Source organism: Schistocerca cancellata, chromosome 2 (assembly GCF_023864275.1).
Source record: "Schistocerca cancellata isolate TAMUIC-IGC-003103 chromosome 2, iqSchCanc2.1, whole genome shotgun sequence".
Taxonomy (NCBI): Eukaryota; Metazoa; Arthropoda; class Insecta; order Orthoptera; family Acrididae; genus Schistocerca; species Schistocerca cancellata.
In genome coordinates this window covers 729,125,949-729,146,645 of record NC_064627.1, presented here as the reverse complement: position 1 = coordinate 729,146,645, position 20,697 = coordinate 729,125,949, and the positions used below count along the sequence as shown (strand labels likewise).

The window sequence follows — 20,697 nt, the reverse complement described above, 5'->3', positions numbered from 1 at the left end:
CCTGCCTAGGGCATGGATGTGTGTGATGTCCTTAGGTTAGTTAGGTTAAGTAGTTGTAAGTCTATGGGACTGATGACCTCAGATGTTAAGTCCCATAGTGCTCAGAGCCATTTGAACCAGGTACACCCTGTACACGTTCATAAGCTTCTCCGACTTTCGCGTTTTCCTCCTGAAAGCGTGAATGAAACACTCATCATGTAATGGTGTGCTTCGAACTTCATGATTGTCATCTTCATGTCCAGCGATTAGCCTAACTACCTGTTCCGTCGTCAAAGATTATTATTGAGACCATCTCATTTTGGGCTTACCGAGGATTCTTCTTCCTCTCGAGCTGTATCTCAACCGTTCTTTCGCCACATCTTCCTTCAGGAATTCTTCTCACATGCTCTTTCCATCTGTTTCTTTATTTCTCTATTGTGTTATTTATCCCTTCAAGACTCAGTTCTTCTCTAGTTTGTCCGTTCCTAATCCGGTAGGCCTATTGGTTTGCAGAATCTTTCACTGTTTTTAGAAATCTCATTTCAGCTGTTGCATTTTCCTTTTATTCCTATTTGTGAGAACCCAGGCTTCACTCGCATGCTGCAGATATGTCACGACCATAGTTTTATAAAATGTCATCTTTGTTTCCTTTCCTACCCCGTTCTTTAAGATTGTATTAATTGCGCCACATATAAACTGAACTCCGCCTTCGTAGTGGAATGATCAGCGCTACTGACTGTCCTGTGGAATACCAAATTCCATTTTTAGTATTTCCAAGGATTTTTCCTTTTTCGGAGGACTGGAACGTGATGTCAGTTGAAGAGCTACTTTATCGAATGGTAGAGGCACCATGTCTGCTACATCCACATGACGGCGTTGTCTGATGGATAACATGGTCGCTCGGGTTCGATCGGCTCCTCTGTGGTCAGAATGGCTGTGATTGTTGTTATACGAGTATACATTGAAACTGATGAGGCTTTTCGTCTGTATCTCTACCGATCTCATGACTTCTTTCATTTCCTGAGCTGTTACAACTGTTAACTTGTTCAATTATGGTTTTATTGACAACAATTTGCATAGAATTTGCCCATCTCCTCTAAATGCCATTACATTCGTGTTATTAATTGACTTTTCAATACTGTATTCTTTGCCCAGCAGGTTCAACTTGTTAATGGCATATTGTAATTTATATTCATCATCAAACACAATAAACTTATCGTCTTCAAAAATACTGGTATTTGTGATTCCATACTGTGATATCTGTAACCCACGACATACTTCTTCTTTCCATCTTCTTAAAATTACATCATTGTATAAAAATATATTATACAATGTCGAGATAAACTGCTCCTTTGCCTAACATCCTGAATCACAAGCATCATATCTGAAATTCTTTCACCTGCTAATGGTTATTTTAGTGTGTGTGTGTGTGTGTGTGTGTGTGTGTGTGTGTGTAGACATTTTTCAGACTCTTTATGATGTGTTTAGGACAACCTTCTTCCTCTTGTATACTCCATAGTATTTGTCTACATACACGATTGAAGGTTTTATGTAATCTCATAGAGACTATGTTTTTCCACATTAAAGTCTCACTTTTTCTTTATTAATTGTTTTGTAGTGAATAAACTATCTGCGTACAATCTTCCCTTCCTCAAGCATTCTGTTTTTCTAAACGGACTGTTTTACTTATATGTTCCGCGCTTTAAATCCATAATACTTTGGACTATAACTACAGTCGATGTTTTGAGTGAAAGTTTTCTTTAATCATGGATAAATGGGAGATAATTTGTGTAACCAACACAAAGAACCCAATGAATCATATTAAACTATTAGCTGTACACACCTGAAGTTGTGTGCGTACCTAGCGGTAACTCTACGAGACGATTAGAAATGGAATGAGGATGTGAAACCAATGACTGGCGAAATGTATAGGGAAAATAGGTTTTTGGGATGATTCTTGGAAGTGCCGTGCAATTTTTTAAGATAGCAGCTTACAAAACTGTTGTGTAACCGATTCTATAGTAGTGTTTTAGAGTTTGAGATGATTGTCATTCTTATATCAAAGTGTAATAGTGGTGCTCACGAAACGCAAATCAGGGTCGTTCGAAATAGTTATCATGAAACTCAAAAGTAAGTTGATAGAAACAGAATTCGAAGGAGGCAAGAATACAAATTTAACACTTAGATCGTACATCTCCAGCATGGATCATGAAGATATAGTAAAACAGATTAGAGCGCGTATAGCTGTGTGCATTAATCTTTTTTTCTAGTTTCATGTACGACTTGAACAGGGATGTAAAAAGGTAATATTGGTTCTAAGTGCCCTCCGAGATTCATTATGCATTGAACTGTGAAGTAAGTATATGTATAGATGTAAGTAGAGTTCAGAACATTGTACTGTTTGTCTAGTCCACATCAGCAAAATTACGAATATTACTCTTGGTATGAAGATGGGACGTTTACTCCTTTACTCAAGAGAAGCTGACTAGTTTCTGTAGGCTGTGGATTAGTGTTTCCTAAGATACACCTCGATTCCCGGGCATCGCAGATATTACTTGCGTGTCTTGATAGTTGTTAAATTATTTATCAGTCGTCTTCGTTATTTATTAAGACTTTTATAATCGTAAGTGTTCAGTCACAAACTTCAACAAAGATAGGTAAACATCATACATTAAGAAAGGGAATGTTGCTAGCAAATAGAAGCAGAAGGATCTGTTCATTTATTGTGATATAATAGTGTGTCCTGAAGATTCAACAGCAGTACTCGGATTCTGGAAGCTGTCCACATAATCTGGCTAAGAAGCAAAATCACATCGTCCAAAAGCGAATAGCGTCATATAGCAGAGAGCGCGTGTAAGCCAGAAAGATATTACAGGATAATGGATCACGCGCAGACCACACACGTAGATAAGGATGTAAGTGCTGAACACGCCTTTGCTTTTGCTGTGTTATTAAACGAGCAGTCCGTCATCACACGAGGGAAACCTACACGTGGAGCTGTTACTCTAAACCACTATCAGCTGGGCAATGACTTGCAGCTTGAAATATCACCAAACTGAACCTCGAGTGACGCCATGCGATGTTGTTTTCATATACGAATTTAGGTTCTGATACGTAGTGCTGATGCAAGAATTACGATAGTCACATGCACCATTAAAGGACAGCTAGGTCTCGAGAGACATTCGGTTTAACAATCACTTTCTTCTGATAAGTATAACTGAAGCACGAACATACGACGTATCAAACGAAAATCGTGCCTGCACTAAGGATTTGCTTAGTAGTAAGTTGGCAGCATGGTAACTTGGACAGTAAGTCACCAACAGATGAGTTATCTACACTGCTAGCCGCTGAAACTGCAACGCCGTGAAGACGACGTGCAACGAACGTCAGACTGACATGAAGCGTAATTGATATAGGTTATGCAAATAGTTAGCATTTCAGTGTGTGTGTACGAAGTAGGAACAAGTAGCGCCATGTACGCTCTGTATGTGAGGGAAGATTGTGCAGCAGGTTTCTCACCCAAAAATCGTATTTAATTGTCGTTTGGCTGTGATAATATCATGCTATACCTCGTGTTAGGAAGAGGTAGCTGTACCGCCCCGTATCGGATTCGAAAGCAGCAGCATCGTTGCCTATAAAGACTGCGGTTTAACATCGTTTCGTAAAATTGTGGCTCACGTTGATCGGAACCTCAGGCTTGTCAAGCGTATAGTCAATCGATGGGTTCAGAAAAACAACGCCACGCAAAGTCTCAGCCACCCTGCGTGATTTTATAGCGTACAAGAGAACAGATATATTATTCTCTCGGTCATACAGGATCATACGGCCACGTCAGGTACCGGCTTGTTATAATTAAACTGATGGTTATACAACTGCTGCAGTACGGACTGTACGTATTGAAGGACGCTGAAAAATTATAAGTACGTTCATTAATGAATGCGCTCACAGAGTATGCTAGAAAAAAAAATAGTTCCACTTTCTACCACCAGCTGAAAATCTGGCACTGAGAGCAGGCATCATATGGCGTAGATGCAGGAAAATGGAGAAGCGATCGAAACATGATAACAGTAGTTTTGGCATGATTATTAGTTACAACATGTGTTCAGTGTGGTCTGCTGACCCAGCAGAAAGCTGCACGCGTAATACGGCATGGCCGACAGTTGCTTGCAGCCCATCGTTGTGATCAGAGCGATATGTGGTCGTATGCTATCCGTCAAATCGGGAAGAGTCGGGATACATCCCTGAAAGATACGATCTTTCAGATATTACCACTTCCAGAAGTCACATGGATTTAGAGGGAGGATTTGGAAGGCAACACATCTTGAAATCGCCTAGATATGGGCCGGATGGGGTTGCGAGCGGTTCTAGGCGCTTCAGTCTGGAATCGCGCGACCGCTACGGTCGCAGGTTCGAATCCTGTCTCGGGCATCGATGTGTGTGATGTCATTAGGTTAGTTAGGTTTAAGTAGTTCTAAGTTGTAGGGACTGATGACCTCAGATGTTAAGTCCCATAATGCTCAGTGCCATTTGAACCAGCCTAGATATGATGTGGTTTCTCGAAGCAAATTTTTCTCATGGCAAGCGACATGCGGTGTGACCCCACCTTGCATGAAAATAGTGGTGTGGAAACAGTTGCACATCTGGAATCATTTGTTGCACAAGGCGATATTTATAGCGTGCACATGTCACTGCCCACCTAACAGGCCCACGAGGTGTCATCTTCTCGGAAAAAAAAACAGACCTAGAATGAAGGAATTTGTGCAAGCACACCACACAGTCACATAAACTGAGAATAGTGGATGTTCGTGCTCAGCATGTGGCAAAATACTGTAGAAGTCCATATGTGACAGTTCCGTGCATTCACGGCACCGTACAGAGTAAAATGTGCCTCGTCCGTCCGAAGAATATTCCCCGACAACATGTTATGCATTTCTATGCTTGCCAAAGAACGATGGTCAAACTCACGAAGTTGTAACCTATCTTGGGGGTTCATTTGGTGCACTTTCTGAATCGTGTAGTGATACCAGTGTAAAATGTGCTACAAAATATTTTAAATTGTTGTCCAAAGGAGAGACAATGCTCGTGAGACAGCTCGAGCACTGGTTGCAGAATTTGAGGCATGTGATGCGTGTTCGACTGTAGTTACAGCAGTTTCACCTGCCATGGATATAGCCCGCCTGCTTCTCATTGCTGCACCACCCAATTGACTTGTTTCTTCAGTTTTATTGATCATATTCTTTACCCCATTTATCTCCTATTGACATTGAGCTTCTTCGCAGCTGTTTCTGTCGTCGACATTCTCGGAAGGCTGCCCTGCCGTTGCTGCAGTTCTGGTAAAACAACTTTATCAGCAGTGCACGGTCTTTCTTGTCAGTAACTACTGCGTTTCGTACAAAAAACTTCAACCTTCTTAACGCTTTATACCAACAGTCACTCCCCAAAAGGAAACAACTCGCATCACCAAGTGACTAAACAGCTCACTGACATCAAAACAGGAAACATGTCACATTCAGACTTCTTACAGCGTCATATTTTTACCTGGTGGCAGAAAGTGAAACTGTTATTTATTTCAGCCTACTACGCGAGCGCACTGATTAATGAACATACCTACGATGTTTCAGTATCCTGGGACGTTTACAACCCGCACTGCAGTACTCGGCACCCCGTCACTTTAATTGTAACCACGCGGTACATTGAGTCATGAATTGAGCTTGTTCACAACAAGACAAACACCCACACGGACATAGGACAACACCTGAAGTGCCACAGACTCTCAGCTTCGCGACCATTGTTGCTGCTTCTGCTGACGCACCAGTAGGGAAAACATCACCGACAGTAGTGCGCACAACAACTCTGGACACAGGAGTGCCACCAAGCCGGCTTTTCAGACGAGTCCTAGTTCTATGAACAGCACCACATTAGTGCAGAGGCCCCTAGGAAAACTAACGCTGCAGCTGGCCTGATTGTATGGGATGCCATTGGGTACACAATGCGATCACGTCTGATTTCTACAGTCGGTAGTTTGGGCAGCAACCGTTGCTGTTTTGACGTATTAATGCTGGTGGCTGTGCCGTATCTTCAGCATCTTCGTGCCGTTATCTTTCAATAGGGTAAAGCCAGACATGCTGCACATTGTGTGTAACCGAACTCAAAAGATGATGTTCGGGTGTTGCTCATGCCAACGTGTTCTCCACATCCACAATCCACTGAAAACATCTCGTCACGAGTTACTGAGAGACTGGCGTGGCACCGCTCGCCATTCACTGTGACTAATTATCTGTGGCATGCAGTTGAAGCATCTTGGAATAACATATCCTTACCTACCCTGCTTATATTGACTCTGTGACCAGTCATTTTAGAGCCAATACTGATGCATCAGATGTGATAACTATTTGTAGTCTGTTTAGATCCTGCACATCTCGAAATCACCTAAAATTTAATTACGTATTCTCCCTGCAATACTGAATACAAGCCGAAAGTGAAATTTCATTAAATGCTAACTTTCCCTTTGTTGCAATTTTAGTGGCCTATTGTACATAATAATTATTACCTAAGAAGAACTGCACAAATATTCAGTCGGAGTTTCACAATATGTCAAAGTGGTGCAAACATTAGGAGCTAATTTTAAGTCTAAGGTCCGACTCTGTAGCTAAGTGGTCAATGTTTATGACTGCCAAGTGGAGGACCTGGGATTGATTCACTGCACTGCCAGAGATTTTTTTCCTTGGTGGGAGGACTGGACCGGGCTGCACTCAACCTGGTGACGGCAACTGAGGAGCTACTTCACTGAGAACTATTGGTTCTAATGCGTGGGAAACCAACAACAGGCAGGAGAGCATAGCATTGACCCCATGCCTCTCCACACCGCACCCGAATGACGCCATTGGCAGAGGATGACACGGCGACCAATCTATACTGAATGACACGTGAGGCCCGGTACTGGTTTAAATGCACAGTAATATAAAACAGTGCATTTCAATAAACGAGAAAACGTTATATCCTACGACTGCAGTATCAGTGAGTGGCAAGTGGATGTGATGATGATGACGATGATGATTATAATGATGATTTTTGATTTGGGGCGCTCAACAGCACGGTCATCAGCGGCCTTACTGGTTATTATCATGCAAAACTCGGTATAGGGATTGGCCGGGGGAGGGGGGTGAGGAGGTGGCACGATTTTTGTCCCCACAGACCAAGTTGATTATAATGTATTAAAATCCTCCAACCAACTACTAAACTATGCTACGTAAAATAGATGAATTAAAAAACTAAACTGCCCAGCTAAACTATTTACTCAGAGCTCGTTGAACTCCTCTGACAGTTATCGGTCAACTAATCTAAAAACCTGATTGTAACACTAATTATAAGACTTCATTGTTATGTGATCTCTTAGGGTAATCAGACGTACAGTAGGTGGTAGACTTTCATTCGTGGTAAGGTAATGGGAAAATGCAAGAAATCAGTGCTCTATAGGAGGCTGCCTGCAACAACACTCGTCCAACACATCCTAGAATATTACTTAATTGTGCTTAACATATGCGGAATAGGGCCAATAGGGCATTTGGAATACACATACTTTCACAAATTTGTTTGAACCATGGGACATCGTCATGCAATTGCTGAAATAAATGGAATGTCAAACGTATCGAGATAGATCCAGCTATCCTTTGAAAGCCTAGTTACACAATTTCAAGAACCAGTGTAAAGAGTAGAATCTAATAATGTACTACAACCGCACATATGTAGCTGCCACACGGACCGCTAAGTTTAGAGTATTATCTTTTTGTTGGCTAAACTATAAAAAACACATTAATTTTCTGGTTTTTCATGAATAACAGCAGCAAATAGTAACAAAACACAGTGAACTTTCTGAGAATTTTAATTTTATTTTTTTTTACCATTTTACGAAAGTGGTACTTTTGAGTAACGTCTGACCCTCCAATGTCTTACCGACCAACAGTTCTCAGTACAGCACTTTTCCTAAGTAAAGAATCCAAATGTTTTATGCAGTAAAGCTACAAATCAGTGAACATTACGAAGGTAATTACACAGTTACCAAACGGAGTTTGCAGCAGAAAAATACTCCACGAAATAACCATTTTGAGTTTGGTCCATATTGAGCCTTTCTTTCAGTACGTACAGTAATTATTCCACTATTTACAGCAAAAGTGACAAAATTTGACTTTTCTTTCCTAATTTGGCATCCTTTGGGAATAATTTCTTCCTTATAGTATATATAGCCTTGTATCAGAACTTGACTTGCAACTCTGGGATTGATATGCTTTGAATTCATCTGTCCCAACTGTCTCTGAGCAAAATTTTTCATAAACTCCGGAAGTGCAATCTTTCTATACAGCTCACAGTACAATTCATAAGCAGTTACAAACACTTTCTGGGTCTTCTCCCCAGCGCATAAGCAGATACAAGACCGTGATTACGGTTCACAAATACCATATTACAACTGTAGTCTTTACAACAGAAGAGCACTGAATGTTGATTTTATTGCCATCCTCCTACTTTCTGGAGACAAATATCACTTCTGTTCCATGATAATTGGAAGGCAGATACACAGTTCTGTTGTGTTTCAACAAAGTGCCCTAATTCCAGAGGATGTCATCCTCTAATGAAAGTCACTTTTTTTCATTTCCTCGGAAGGTGAAAGGCCTGAAGGGAAACTTACCCTATTTATCATCATTATGTCACAAACACCTCCAGCTTTCTAGCCATAAAATAGTACGCAAAAGATAATCAAAGCTCATCCTCCTGTTTTTTCCCCAAAAATTCTTTTGAAAACTTAAACTACCAAAACGCACGATTTTCCAGTTCCCAGTTAATTCCTACCATGATAAAAATCAAAACAAGACTGTATCTTTTCATGTCTGCAATGCGCCACAGCTTGTAACAGCATTATACGGGTTTCATTGTGTTGTACAATTTCACCGAGTTTCTTCCTTTGAAGAAAGTAATTCGTTTATAATCGAGTTATCTACGTTTTCCCCATCTTCTGTCAATTTTAGTCTCAGTCACGTTTCTACTTTTGAGAGGGTTTTCATATAAGCAATCATTTATCCCTTGTTTTTCACATTTCTCTTCAGTTTCAGGTAAACTGATTTCGAACTCCACTGGTACGCATTAAATCAAGACTTTTTTAAAAACTGCATAGAAACCTAAACCTTTTTCAAAAATCCCTTTCAAACCTAAACCTGCAGGATTAGACGCATCATTTGCATCAATATCATTGTTTTCATCATCCCCTACTTCTGGAACAACATCATCGTCTGGCAAATCTTTTAGAAGTGCTGCAACAATTACGTCGTCTGTTAGTGTTGGCAGTGCCCAAAAGTGGTGCTTCTCAGCGAATTAATATTTACAATAACGAGAATCATGCTAACCCTAAAAGAAGCCTTATCCTTATGCAACTAGAGCAGCACAACTAGTAAAATACAGCGAAAAATCTGGAAGAAAGCGACAAACCACGCTTGTGTGGCAGTACACGAAAAATGCACATACGACCAGTCTGTACTCTATAGTTCATGTGGTTTTTGGCTTATTTTATAAACACAAACGACAGATTTCCCAAAGAAGCTACACAAGAAGAAAATAGGATCTGAGCTCCATTGTATTTATGCTGGTAAAACAAAAACAGCTAATGGTTGTATGGCAGTAAACAAAACAAATACGATCTCTCCAAAGCAAACCTCCAGCTGTCACTAAAGCCTGTACAGACATACTGTCTGACCAGCAAACTAGATCTGAAAGGCGGTGAGGTATCTCAAACTCAACATAAACACGCTCTTATGTGTCAACAGCCCCAACACACCCCAACGAACCTTAAGACATGGCGCAATATATTTGACAGTCGTTTGCAAAGTGTTGTAAATTTACATGTAGATGCTGATATAGGTCAACAAGTCGGCTGTGAAATACATACTTACTGTGTTCTGTGGAAGTATTGCACAAGATAAAGTTTTAAAACTCATTTTCAGGTATAGTAAACACAAGTATCTCGCACTGGACGGAATGTTTTGCGAAGCATGAATGTCGTTTTTTGGACCAATAGACTTTCTGATTTATGAGGTGACAGCTACTACACATCTACCTTTACGTACATAATGCAGTAAACCGGCATAGTTAAATCGATGTGACTCTGTCTTACATTTAACCACATACTCATTCTAAATCGTGTATTAAACATGAAAATAGTCATTTGTTAACACAACTGATAGATTTTGCAACTAAATTAAATATAATACTAATAATGTTACAAAACTACTAGCAATAAACGCAAAACAAGCAAGAACAATATTTTATTATTTGAAAGAACATGCGTATGTGTCGACGAACAGTGGGAGCGGTAATAACAGAGTAGTAAATAATGTTTTTCACGCTCTCAAATATACCACCAACTAAAACAATGATTTATTCATCATTTTTCTGCATATCAGATCATAAGGGAGAACATCCAGAGATATAGAACAAATGAAAGTTTATATGAGAAAAAAATAAAAAAATAAATCGGCACATGCTATGAAGAATGAGGAAACAGCAGACAAAACCGTATACGAGAATATACAACTCATGAGATGAGATTGAATACTTTAAAGTAATAGACAGAAAGCGAAAAATGGAGGGGGAACAAAAAAAGAACAGCAATCAGACAGCAGAAAATTCTTCCTTCAGTATTATAGTGGAGGATTAGCCTTCATTATAATAGAAACTGCTTCTATGATTTCACTCTTAAGCGTAGCATATCGCTATATCACTTTCACTGACTTCAAATGATATTATATTATCCACATCAGCTAAGGATAATACTCGATACTCTTACCATATACCATGACACATTGTATCGCAAGTAACGGTGTTCCACCACTAATCAACACCAGATATGTTTGACTGCCGACATTTTCAGTATACACGAAAAATTAAATAATTTGTTCAAACCGTGCCTTCAAATCGATCTGCATTTTTTGGGTAGTTTTTGCAGTAAAAATCATATGCAGGTAGTTTTATTTTGTTCTGTCAGCACTGCACTGTCATGTCACAAGGAGCTACACCAGCGACATGATGCGCCATGTTTGTGGTACAGTTGTCAATAAGAGAGCAATCACTGTGTCCAGGTACCCGTCCTACGCAAAGAATAACCTGGTGAGCATCGTTGCACCGCTGATTCCTACTCCAATCCTGCACTTCCTGATGACAGGCTATACTCCTCTAACTCCACCATCAGAGGTAAGTCATATTTGTGTCAAACTGCATTCTTTGTACTGTAAATCAGAGAAGTAATAAGTAACAGACAAAAAGAAACTTCATTTACCCAGCTTAATTCAGTTTCCCCATCTCACGTAGTGTAAACATTTGTAGTGTATCTGTCCATCTTCCCCAGTTACTGCTGTACTTTGATAGTGGCACAGTTACTTATAGGTCTTCGTATATTTCTTTGAATCTTACATGACTACAAGATGAAAATTTGTAGTAGACAGAATTTCATAGTTATATGTAGTTATATATGAGCTCTGCATTGAAATTCCCTGGCAGATTAAAGCTGGATGCCGGATCAGGATTCGAACCTAAGAACTTTCCCTTCTGTGGGCAAGTGCTCTAGCGACAGAGCTATCCAGATAAGACTCACAGTTCTACTTCCACCAGTTGCGCATCTCCTACCTTCCAAAGTGGCTCGCGAAAGGCAAAGGTCCCATGGTTCAAGGTCTGGGCCGGCACGCAATTTTAATCTTCGAGGCTGTTCCTTATCAGCACAGTGACAAAATTTTTTCTGGAGATCTGTACTGACTGACGCACTAGAGCAGTGGAAAATGAAAATGAGCGTTTGGCGTCATTGGCCGGGAGGTCCCTTACGGGGCAGGTCCGGCCGCCTTGGTGCAGGTCTTATTACATTCGACGCCACATTGGGCGACCTGCGCGCCGGATGGGGATGAAATGCTGATGAAGACAACACAACACCCAGTCCTTGAGCGGAGAAAATCCCCGACCCAGCCGGGAATCGAACCCGAGCCCGTAGGACGGCAATCCGTCACGCTGACCACTTTTTTTGTGTGTTTGGTCGTTGTGGACGTCACATGACATCCGTTCAAGTTCGTTTGTTGATCCTTCCACTCAGTTTTCTTATTACAGAGGCCAACCAACTACCTAACCGAACACGCTGAACTACCGTGCCGGAGTCCGTTTCCACTCAGGCCAAAATTTTACTACGGGCCATATAGAAAGCCTTAACAGTGAAGGCACTCGAATGGAAAATGAAAATTGTGATAATGTGGAAGACACTCACTATTAAGAAATAGCGGTATTCCACATGTATCTGCTAAGTTCGTTTTGAGCAAAGTCTGGAGCTCACTAAAAAGAAATAACAATCTTGTTCAACTCCACAGCACGGCAGTAAGTCGTTCTTGTTTATATTTTTTTGTGAGGGGAACCCCTACTTGAGTTTTACACTACACTCTCCGCGAACGCACGAACGACAGTGAAAAAATTTACTCAACTTTACTTGCTCTTTGGTGTATCTGAGGTGAGATAGTTGTTTCTTTCGGCATATTAAGTATCAGCTGCAACGTGACAGAAACATTATCACTATTGGCTCCGTTTGATATTTCATTACGAAGACGGAGTTTCACTCTAGGTACTCGATATTTTTACGACTATTTTTGCTACCGTGAGTAACCCGTCGATTTCTTGGCCATGGTTAAGATTACAGATTTGACTGTGCAATACAAAGTGTGGTAGCAAGGACATTGTGGAACAGCAATCAATGTAAAAGTTCAGTCTGACGTTATGATTTATAGTTTACATATTTTCCCTAAATCATCCTGGAGACATACAAATCCTTCTGTCACAAGACTTCATTTAAATTGCCGTAATGAGCTCCTGCTACACTATTAATATGCCGCATTCGTTGTCAGGAAGCAGCTCAGTGTTTCGAATACGTAAGCTGAATATTAATCAGCACAGCTGAACTGTCAGTCTTTATTTCTTCCGACATGGAAAAGTTAGACTTGAGCACCGTCTACCATTTTCAAAATGGGTGTCCGAATATTCTTTCCCTGGGGTACATGATATATTCTGGCAGCTATACGAAAGTGTATATGCCACGCAATGATTTATAAACTAATATTTTAGCAAATTTTGTACTGAAGAACATTACCCACTTTACTGGACATCGGACGTCGTGTTACCCATACGTTTCCTCTTTGTGTTTCACGGGAATAGTGAAACAGTCATTTGGAAAATAACTTGTGGTGTCTCCTTCTTAGTTGATTGGTATTTTGTGTAAGTGATGCCTCAAATGCCGTTTCCATAGAGTTTTGTCAACGCCGTCATGCGATTACTCCACGGCTCCTCCCCCAAAGTGCTCATCAATGGACGCATGAGGGGCCCATCACCATCTGGCGATCTATCAGACAAGGGTGCCCACTGTTGATGATACTTTACGCCCTCGCTCTCGATCCACTGCTCTGCGGGCTCCGGAATCGACTCCAAGGAATGACGATAAGGCACCACAAGTTTATCTGCAGAATACACGCGGATGTCCTAGTGTTTTTAGCACGGTCGGGCGACGAGTCAAGAAAGGTTTGCATTCGATTAATTTGTATGGTATGGCGACGAGAAGTCGCACGAACATGGTGAAGTCGGGAGCTATTGGGGCACCATTATAGCTGACAGACAAGATGATATGCTTGGGAATTATCTTCACTACCGAAGTTCGACGCACAGCGGGAGTAAGCTACAGACATCCTTTACAAACCATTCGTACGAGTGTTCGAAATCACTGGTTAAGGGCATTGGACATGATACAACGGATTACTTTTGCCAACACTTCTCGCATCCCCTAACTGGACCAAGGTCTTCCAATGCCGGTGGTGTTTGCGTGCCGAATACTCGCGGTATTAGGATATTTTTTAATCACAGGGCTGCTTTTTAAAGTCGGGAATGAAACGCTCATCATCCCTAGTGGTCGTGGAGTAATTGGGCTTGTGGCGATTTACGTAAGTACGATGATCGAGATGTGAAGACGACAACAAAGAAGTCTGACGGGCACCTTGGCAGAAGAACTGGCATCATCTTCTCGTCTGGCAGCCGGCCGAAGTGGCCGAGCGGTTCTAGGCGCAGTCTGGAACCGCGCGACCGCTACGGTCGCAGGTTCGAATCCTGCCTCGGGCTTGGATGTGTGTGATGTCCTTAGGTTAGTTAGGTTTAAGTAGTTCTAAGTTACAAGGGACTGATGACCTCAGCAGTTAAGTCCCATAGTGCGCATAACCATTTGAACCATTTTTGAATCGTGTGGCATCGGTGGCGGTGGCTCACATGACATCACCGATTACCCACATATGAATTCTTTTTGTACATCACAGTTACGTACAAATGGAACTAACGATTACCAGGACGGCAACAGCACATGTTACATATCGCATCTTGACTTGTGGACGGTGAGTAATGCCGTAGAGAGGCAGCAATCAAAAGCGATATGGTCAGTGGCGAGGGGTAAGTGAACAACATATAGCCTCATACAGCGACGCGCGCACCGTGGTATCAGATTATAAGTGGGAAATATGTGACACGTTCCAAGTTACATACAATTCACGTGACGGATACGTCACTGTGTCCACAGTAGAATGTTATAGATAAAGATGAACATCGCCTGATATGCGGACCTTCAACGGCAGCGTAGTGTTTGGTTAAAAAAATGGTCGCCTTCTTTCTTAGGATGGTGACTCAAGCAATAAAACCAGAGCTACTACTTCTTCCATGTAAGACATATTTTCCCCAAACGAAGGCCAACTCTGTTAATTGGATTCGGGATCTAACTGTGCTTACCTCTTCCGGGAGGGCACTCAGAATGTGCTAGGCTTTTGGGACTTACTACAAGAACGTCACTCACTGATTATGCAAAATCCAAGATATCGTAGATATTACGCAATTTTTTAGAGGGTGCTTCGTTTGATCCCCCACTCAGTTGGGGTGTACCGAGTAGGGGAATGTAAGTACTACATATGACTATTCTGAGCAAGAAAGGACCAGGACACTGGAGGCGATTCATCTTCATAGGTGAAGACTTACCGGGCGCCAAGACAAGTTGCAACGGGATTGGCGAGGAACGCACCCATGAAGAGGAACGTGGTCTGTTATTGTTTTGTATTGAAAGAAGCAGTTTATGTTTATTATCTGTCACACCATTTATGTGAAACAAAAAGTTTTAAAAGTACACCTAGTTACGGTTTCCATAAATATTATGTTTTATAAACAACATCGTCTTATTTTCAAACAACAGCAATTTTTATTTGCTTTATCATTTTCCCAGCAAAATTTTACTCATGTAGTAGGCGTTTACTGTTATTGTTATTACTATTTTTTGTTCTCTACAAGGAAGACTTTATTCCTTATTTCAAGAAGAGACCAATAAAAAGAAAGCAAAAACGAAAAAAAAAAGAAAAAATGGTAAGGTGGCAGCTAGCGAGGAGCAGAGAAGAAATGGTCAGCACGACAGACTGCCATGCAGCGTGTCCGGGTTCAATTCCCGGGCGGGCCGGGATTTTCTCCGATCGGGCACTAGGTGTTGTGTTGTCCTCATAACTGTTTCGTCGTCTTCATCAACAAGCAAGTCGCCCAATGTGGCGTCAAGTGAAAAACAGTTGCAAGTCGACGACTGAACTTCCCCAGTTGGGGACTCCCGGCCGTCAAAGCCAGACAATTGTTTTTTCGGTAAACTCTCCGCATTGCTAGGTTAGTAAAATGAGTTGATCAGAGACTCCAAACTGATTTGATCGCAAGACGTAGTTCGCAATTCACAACTTCGACACTACTAATTGGATTCAAAGAAATTTCAAGAACCAACCACTGCAGTGAGAGCATTCACAACTAATGTAACGAGCAATATACTTTGATTAAAAGAACTTTGTGATTAAGTTTTCGCCTGGTCGAGTGGTACAGACCAGCCGCCATCCAATTGCAGATCTTTCTCGACCGCCATGTGCTCGATGCGTTGCCTGTTCTGTAGGTATGTGCAGTGACCTGTGAAGCGTGGCTGGCTGCATTCTGCCAACACTGTCCCCCGCCACTGCAGTCTGTCAATGACAAAGTTATTTTATTCAAGTTATAGTCAAATTAAAACTTACAACCAAAGTCGCGACTCAGTGAAGGACCTTCATACAACGCCACTATATCGTGGGACGGCGATATGCTACTAAAACTCTGAAAAAGTTCAAGGCAATCGTAAAATGCGTTTTAGACAGGTACGTGCCGAGTAAAACTGTGATGGACGGGAAAAACCCACCGTGGTACAACAACAAAGTTAGGAAACTACTGCGAAAGCAAAGAGAGCTTCACTCCAAGTTTAAACGCAGCCAAAACCTCTCAGACAAACAGAAGCTAAACGATGTCAAAGTTAGCGTAAGGAGGGCTATGCGTGAAGCGTTCAGTGAATTCGAAAGTAAAATACTAGGTACCGACTTGACAGAAAATCCTAGGAAGTTCTGGTCTTACGTTAAATCAGTAAGTGGCTCGAAACATCATGTCCAGACACTCCGGGATGATGATGGCATTGAAACAGAGGATGACAAGCGTAAAGCTGAAATACTAAACACCTTTTTCCAAAGCTGTTTCACAGAGGAAGACCGCACTGCAGTTCCTTCTCTAAATCCTCGCACCAACGAAAAAATGGCTGACATCGAAATAAGTGTCCAAGGAATAGAATGTCGTTTTTGGAAACTCAGAATCTACTATGTAGGAATCAACATGGATTCCGGAAACAGCGATCGTGTGAAACCCAACTCGCTTTATTTGTTCATGAGACCCAGAAAATATTAGATACGGGCTCCCAGGTAGATGCTATTTTTCTTGACTTCCGGAAGGCGTTCGATACAGTTCCGCACTGTCGCCTGATAAACAAAGTAAGAGCCTACGGAATATCAGACCAGCTGTGTGGCTGGATTGAAGAGTTTTTAGCAAACAGAACACAGCATGTTGTTATCAACGGAGAGACGTCTACAGACATTAAAGTAACCTCTGGCGTGCCACAGGGGAGTGTTATGGGACCATTGCTTTTCACAATATATATAAATGACCTAGTAGATAGTGTCGGAAGTTCCATGCGGCTTTTCGCGGATGATGCTGTAGTATATAGAGAAGTTGCAGCATTAGAAAATTGTAGCGAAATGCAGGAAGATCTGCAGCGGATAGGCACTTGGTGCAGGGAGTGGCAACTGACCCTTAATATAGACAAATGTAATGTATTGCGAATACATAGAAAGAAGGATCCTTTATTGTATGATTATATGATAGCGGAACAAACACTGGTAGCAGTTACTTCTGTAAAATATCTGGGCGTATGCGTGCGGAACGATTTGAAGTGGAATGATCATATAAAATTAATTGTTGGTAAGGCGGGTACCAGGTTGAGATTCATTGGGAGAGTCCTTAGAAAATGTAGTCCATCAACAAAGGAGGTGGCTTACAAAACACTCGTTCGACCTATACTTGAGTATTGCTCATCAGTGTGGGATCCGTACCAGATCGGGTTGACGGAGGAGATAGAGAACATCCAAAGAAGAGCGGCGCGTTTCGTCACAGGGTTATTTGGTAACCGTGATAGCGTTACGGAGATGTTTAACAAACTCAAGTGGCAGACTCTGCAAGAGAGGCGCTCTGCATCGCGGTGTAGCTTGCTCGCCAGGTTTCGAGAGGGTGCGTTTCTGGATGAGGTATCGAATATATTGCTTCCCCCTACTTATACCTCCCGAGGAGATCACGAATGTAAAATTAGAGAGATTAGAGCGCGCACAGAGGCTTTCAGACAGTCGTTCTTCCCGCGAACCATACGCGACTGGAACAGGAAAGGGAGGTAATGACACTGGCGCATAAAGTGGCCTCCGCCACACACCGTTTGGTGGCTTGCGGAGTATAAATGTAGATGTAGATGTAGATGTAGAAATAAAAAGCACTCCGACTGCCGTGTCATTCTCATGGAGGATGCGGTAGGAGGGACGTGGGATCAGCACACCGCTCTCCCGCCGTTATGATGGTATTCTTGACCGAAGCCGCTACTATTCGGTCGAGTAGCTCCTCAATTGGCATCACGAGGCTGAGTGCATGTCGGCCCGGATGATCACCCATCCGAGTGCCGACCACGCCCGAAAGCGCTTAACTTCGGTGAAATCACGGGAAAAACTCTGAAATACCGAATACAAATTTCTGTGTTAGCCTATGGAATAGAAACTTCCACAACTTATTATCTTATCTCATGACTTATTCAAAATGGTAACGTGTACTAGAGCAGTTTGACAACAAGTCAGACAGCAGCCATATTTCTTTTAATGAAAAATTGAGCTCGGCATGATACGATCAGTATAAATTGCTCAAAACCCCTTTACTTGGATCACGCCCGGTACGAACAAAAACTTTGATGTTATTTCTCTGAAACGTTTCTAGCACCAGCCTCCTTATGAACCAAGAGGTATATGATGAAATCCCTTCAGTAGCTCATATTTCTAGAACTTCCTAAGCAAAGACCACCAACTGAAATATTTTTATAACTCTAGGTGGGATGAGCGTTATGAATTTTATCATTGTATCTTCCTTCCAGACCTATTCGACGCGCAGGACATCTGTAATGGACGTGATGCGGTGTCTCTTGCAGCCAAAAAATGCCATGGTGTCGACGCAACAGGACAGAACGCTGCCTCACTGCTACATATCTCTTCTCAACATTATTCAAGTACGTTGATTACGTAAGTACCGACATTCAGTCTTGGCACACGGTTTGGCAAGACAGTCTCGTAACACATTTTGCTGAAATCTATTTCGCCTTGTTAGCGAACCGAGAAGACATTCAAACAGTGTTACTGTATATACAGCCCATCACGTTTTTCAATCGTTGTACGCAACGAAACACCACGTCTTCTTACCAAATTTGCAACTCATTAACACTAAAATTAGAGAAATGAGCAACATCGAGAAGCAATAAAATGAGTGTTACAACTAGGATAAGCTACATAGTAATAAACAAGTTTATTATCATTCCAGAACTGAGTAAGTTCCATACGCGTTCGCAGAAATTTTCTGTTTTGCTCTATAGGAATGACGTATTGTATCTCGGATTCACATATTAGCCATATCCATGTTTATTTTGATTACAAAGTAGCTCGTCAATTAAGAGCTAAACTACCTCAACGTGTCAAAATGAATTTTGTTTTGACATGTGGAAGCCCATTACATCCTAACTGAAGAATTTCTCTGTAATCATTTGTGGTCTTAAGTCCAGAGACTGGTTTGATGCAGCTCTCCATGCTACTCTATCCTGTGTAAGGTTCTTCATCTTCCAGTACCTACTGCAACCTGCATCCTTCTGAATCTGTTTAGTGTATTCATCTCTTGGTATCACTCTGCGATTTTTACCCTCTACGCTGCCCTCCAATACTAAATTGGTGATCCCTTGAGGCCTCAGAACATGTCCTATCAACCGATCACTTCTTCTAGTCAAGTTGTACCACAAACTCCTCTTCTCCCCAATTCTATTCAATACCTCATCATTAGTTATGTTATCTACCCATCTAATCTTCAGCATTCTTCTGTAGCACCACATTTCGAAAGCTTCTATTCTCTTCTTGTCCAAACTATTTATCGTCCACGTTTCACTTCCATACATGGCTCCATTCCATACAAATACTTTCAGAAACGACTTCCTGACATTTAAATCTATACTCGATGTTAACAAGTTTTTCTTCTTTAGAAACGCTTTCCTTGCCATTGCCAGTCTACATTTTATATCCTCATCAGTTATTTTGCTCCCCAAATAGCAAAACCCCTTTACTACTTTAAGTGTCTCATTTCCTAATCTACACTCCTGGAAATTGAAATAAGAACACCGTGAATTCATTGTCCCAGGAAGAGGAAACTTTATTGACACATTCCTGGGGTCAGATACATCACATGATCACACTGACAGAACCACAGGCACATAGACACAGGCAACAGAGCATGCACAATGTCGGCACTAGTACAGTGTATATCCACCTTTCGCAGCAATGCAGGCTGCTATTATCCCATGGAGACGATCGTAGAGATGCTGGATGTAGTCCTGTGGAACGGCTTGCCATGCCATTTCCACCTGGCGCCTCAGTTGGACCAGCGTTCGTGCTGGACGTGCAGACCGCGTGAGACGACGCTTCATCCTGTCCCAAACATGCTCAATGGGGGACAGATCCGGAGATCTTGCTGGCCAGGGTAGTTGACTTACACCTTCTAGAGCACGTTGGGTGGCACGGGATACATGCGGACGTGCATTGTCCTGTTGGAACAGCAAGTTCCCTTGCCGGTCTAGGAATGGTAGAATGATGGGCTCGATGACGGTTTGGATGTACCGTGCACTATTCAGTGTCCCCTCGACGATCACCAGTGGTGTACGGCCAGTGTAGGAGATCGCTCCCCACACCATGACGCCAGGTGTTGGCCTTGTGTGCCTCGGTCGTATGCAGTCCTGATTGTGGCGCTCACCTGCACGGCGCCAAACACGCATACGACCATCATTGGCACCAAGGCAGAAGCGACTCTCATCGCTGAAGACGACACGTCTCCATTCGTCCCTCCATTCACGCCTGTCGCGACACCACTGGAGGCGGGCTGCACGATGTTGGGGCGTGAGCGGAAGACGGCCTAACGGTGTGCGGGACCGTAGCCCAGCTTCATGGAGACGGTTGCGAATGGTCCTCG

The 20,697-nt window shown here is 42.1% G+C and overlaps 1 protein-coding gene across 1 annotated transcript in view; it reads left to right on the top strand.

The window, feature by feature from the left end:
- LOC126158154 (tubulin gamma-1 chain-like) overlaps nt 1-20,697 on the top strand; it is a 97,052-nt gene that overhangs the window by 37,143 nt on the left and 39,212 nt on the right. The window contains exons 7-8 of the mRNA XM_049916424.1: nt 11,103-11,214; nt 18,572-18,703. Coding sequence (XP_049772381.1) covers nt 11,103-11,214; nt 18,572-18,703 — 244 coding nt within the window. The remainder of the gene's footprint in view (nt 1-11,102; nt 11,215-18,571; nt 18,704-20,697) is intronic.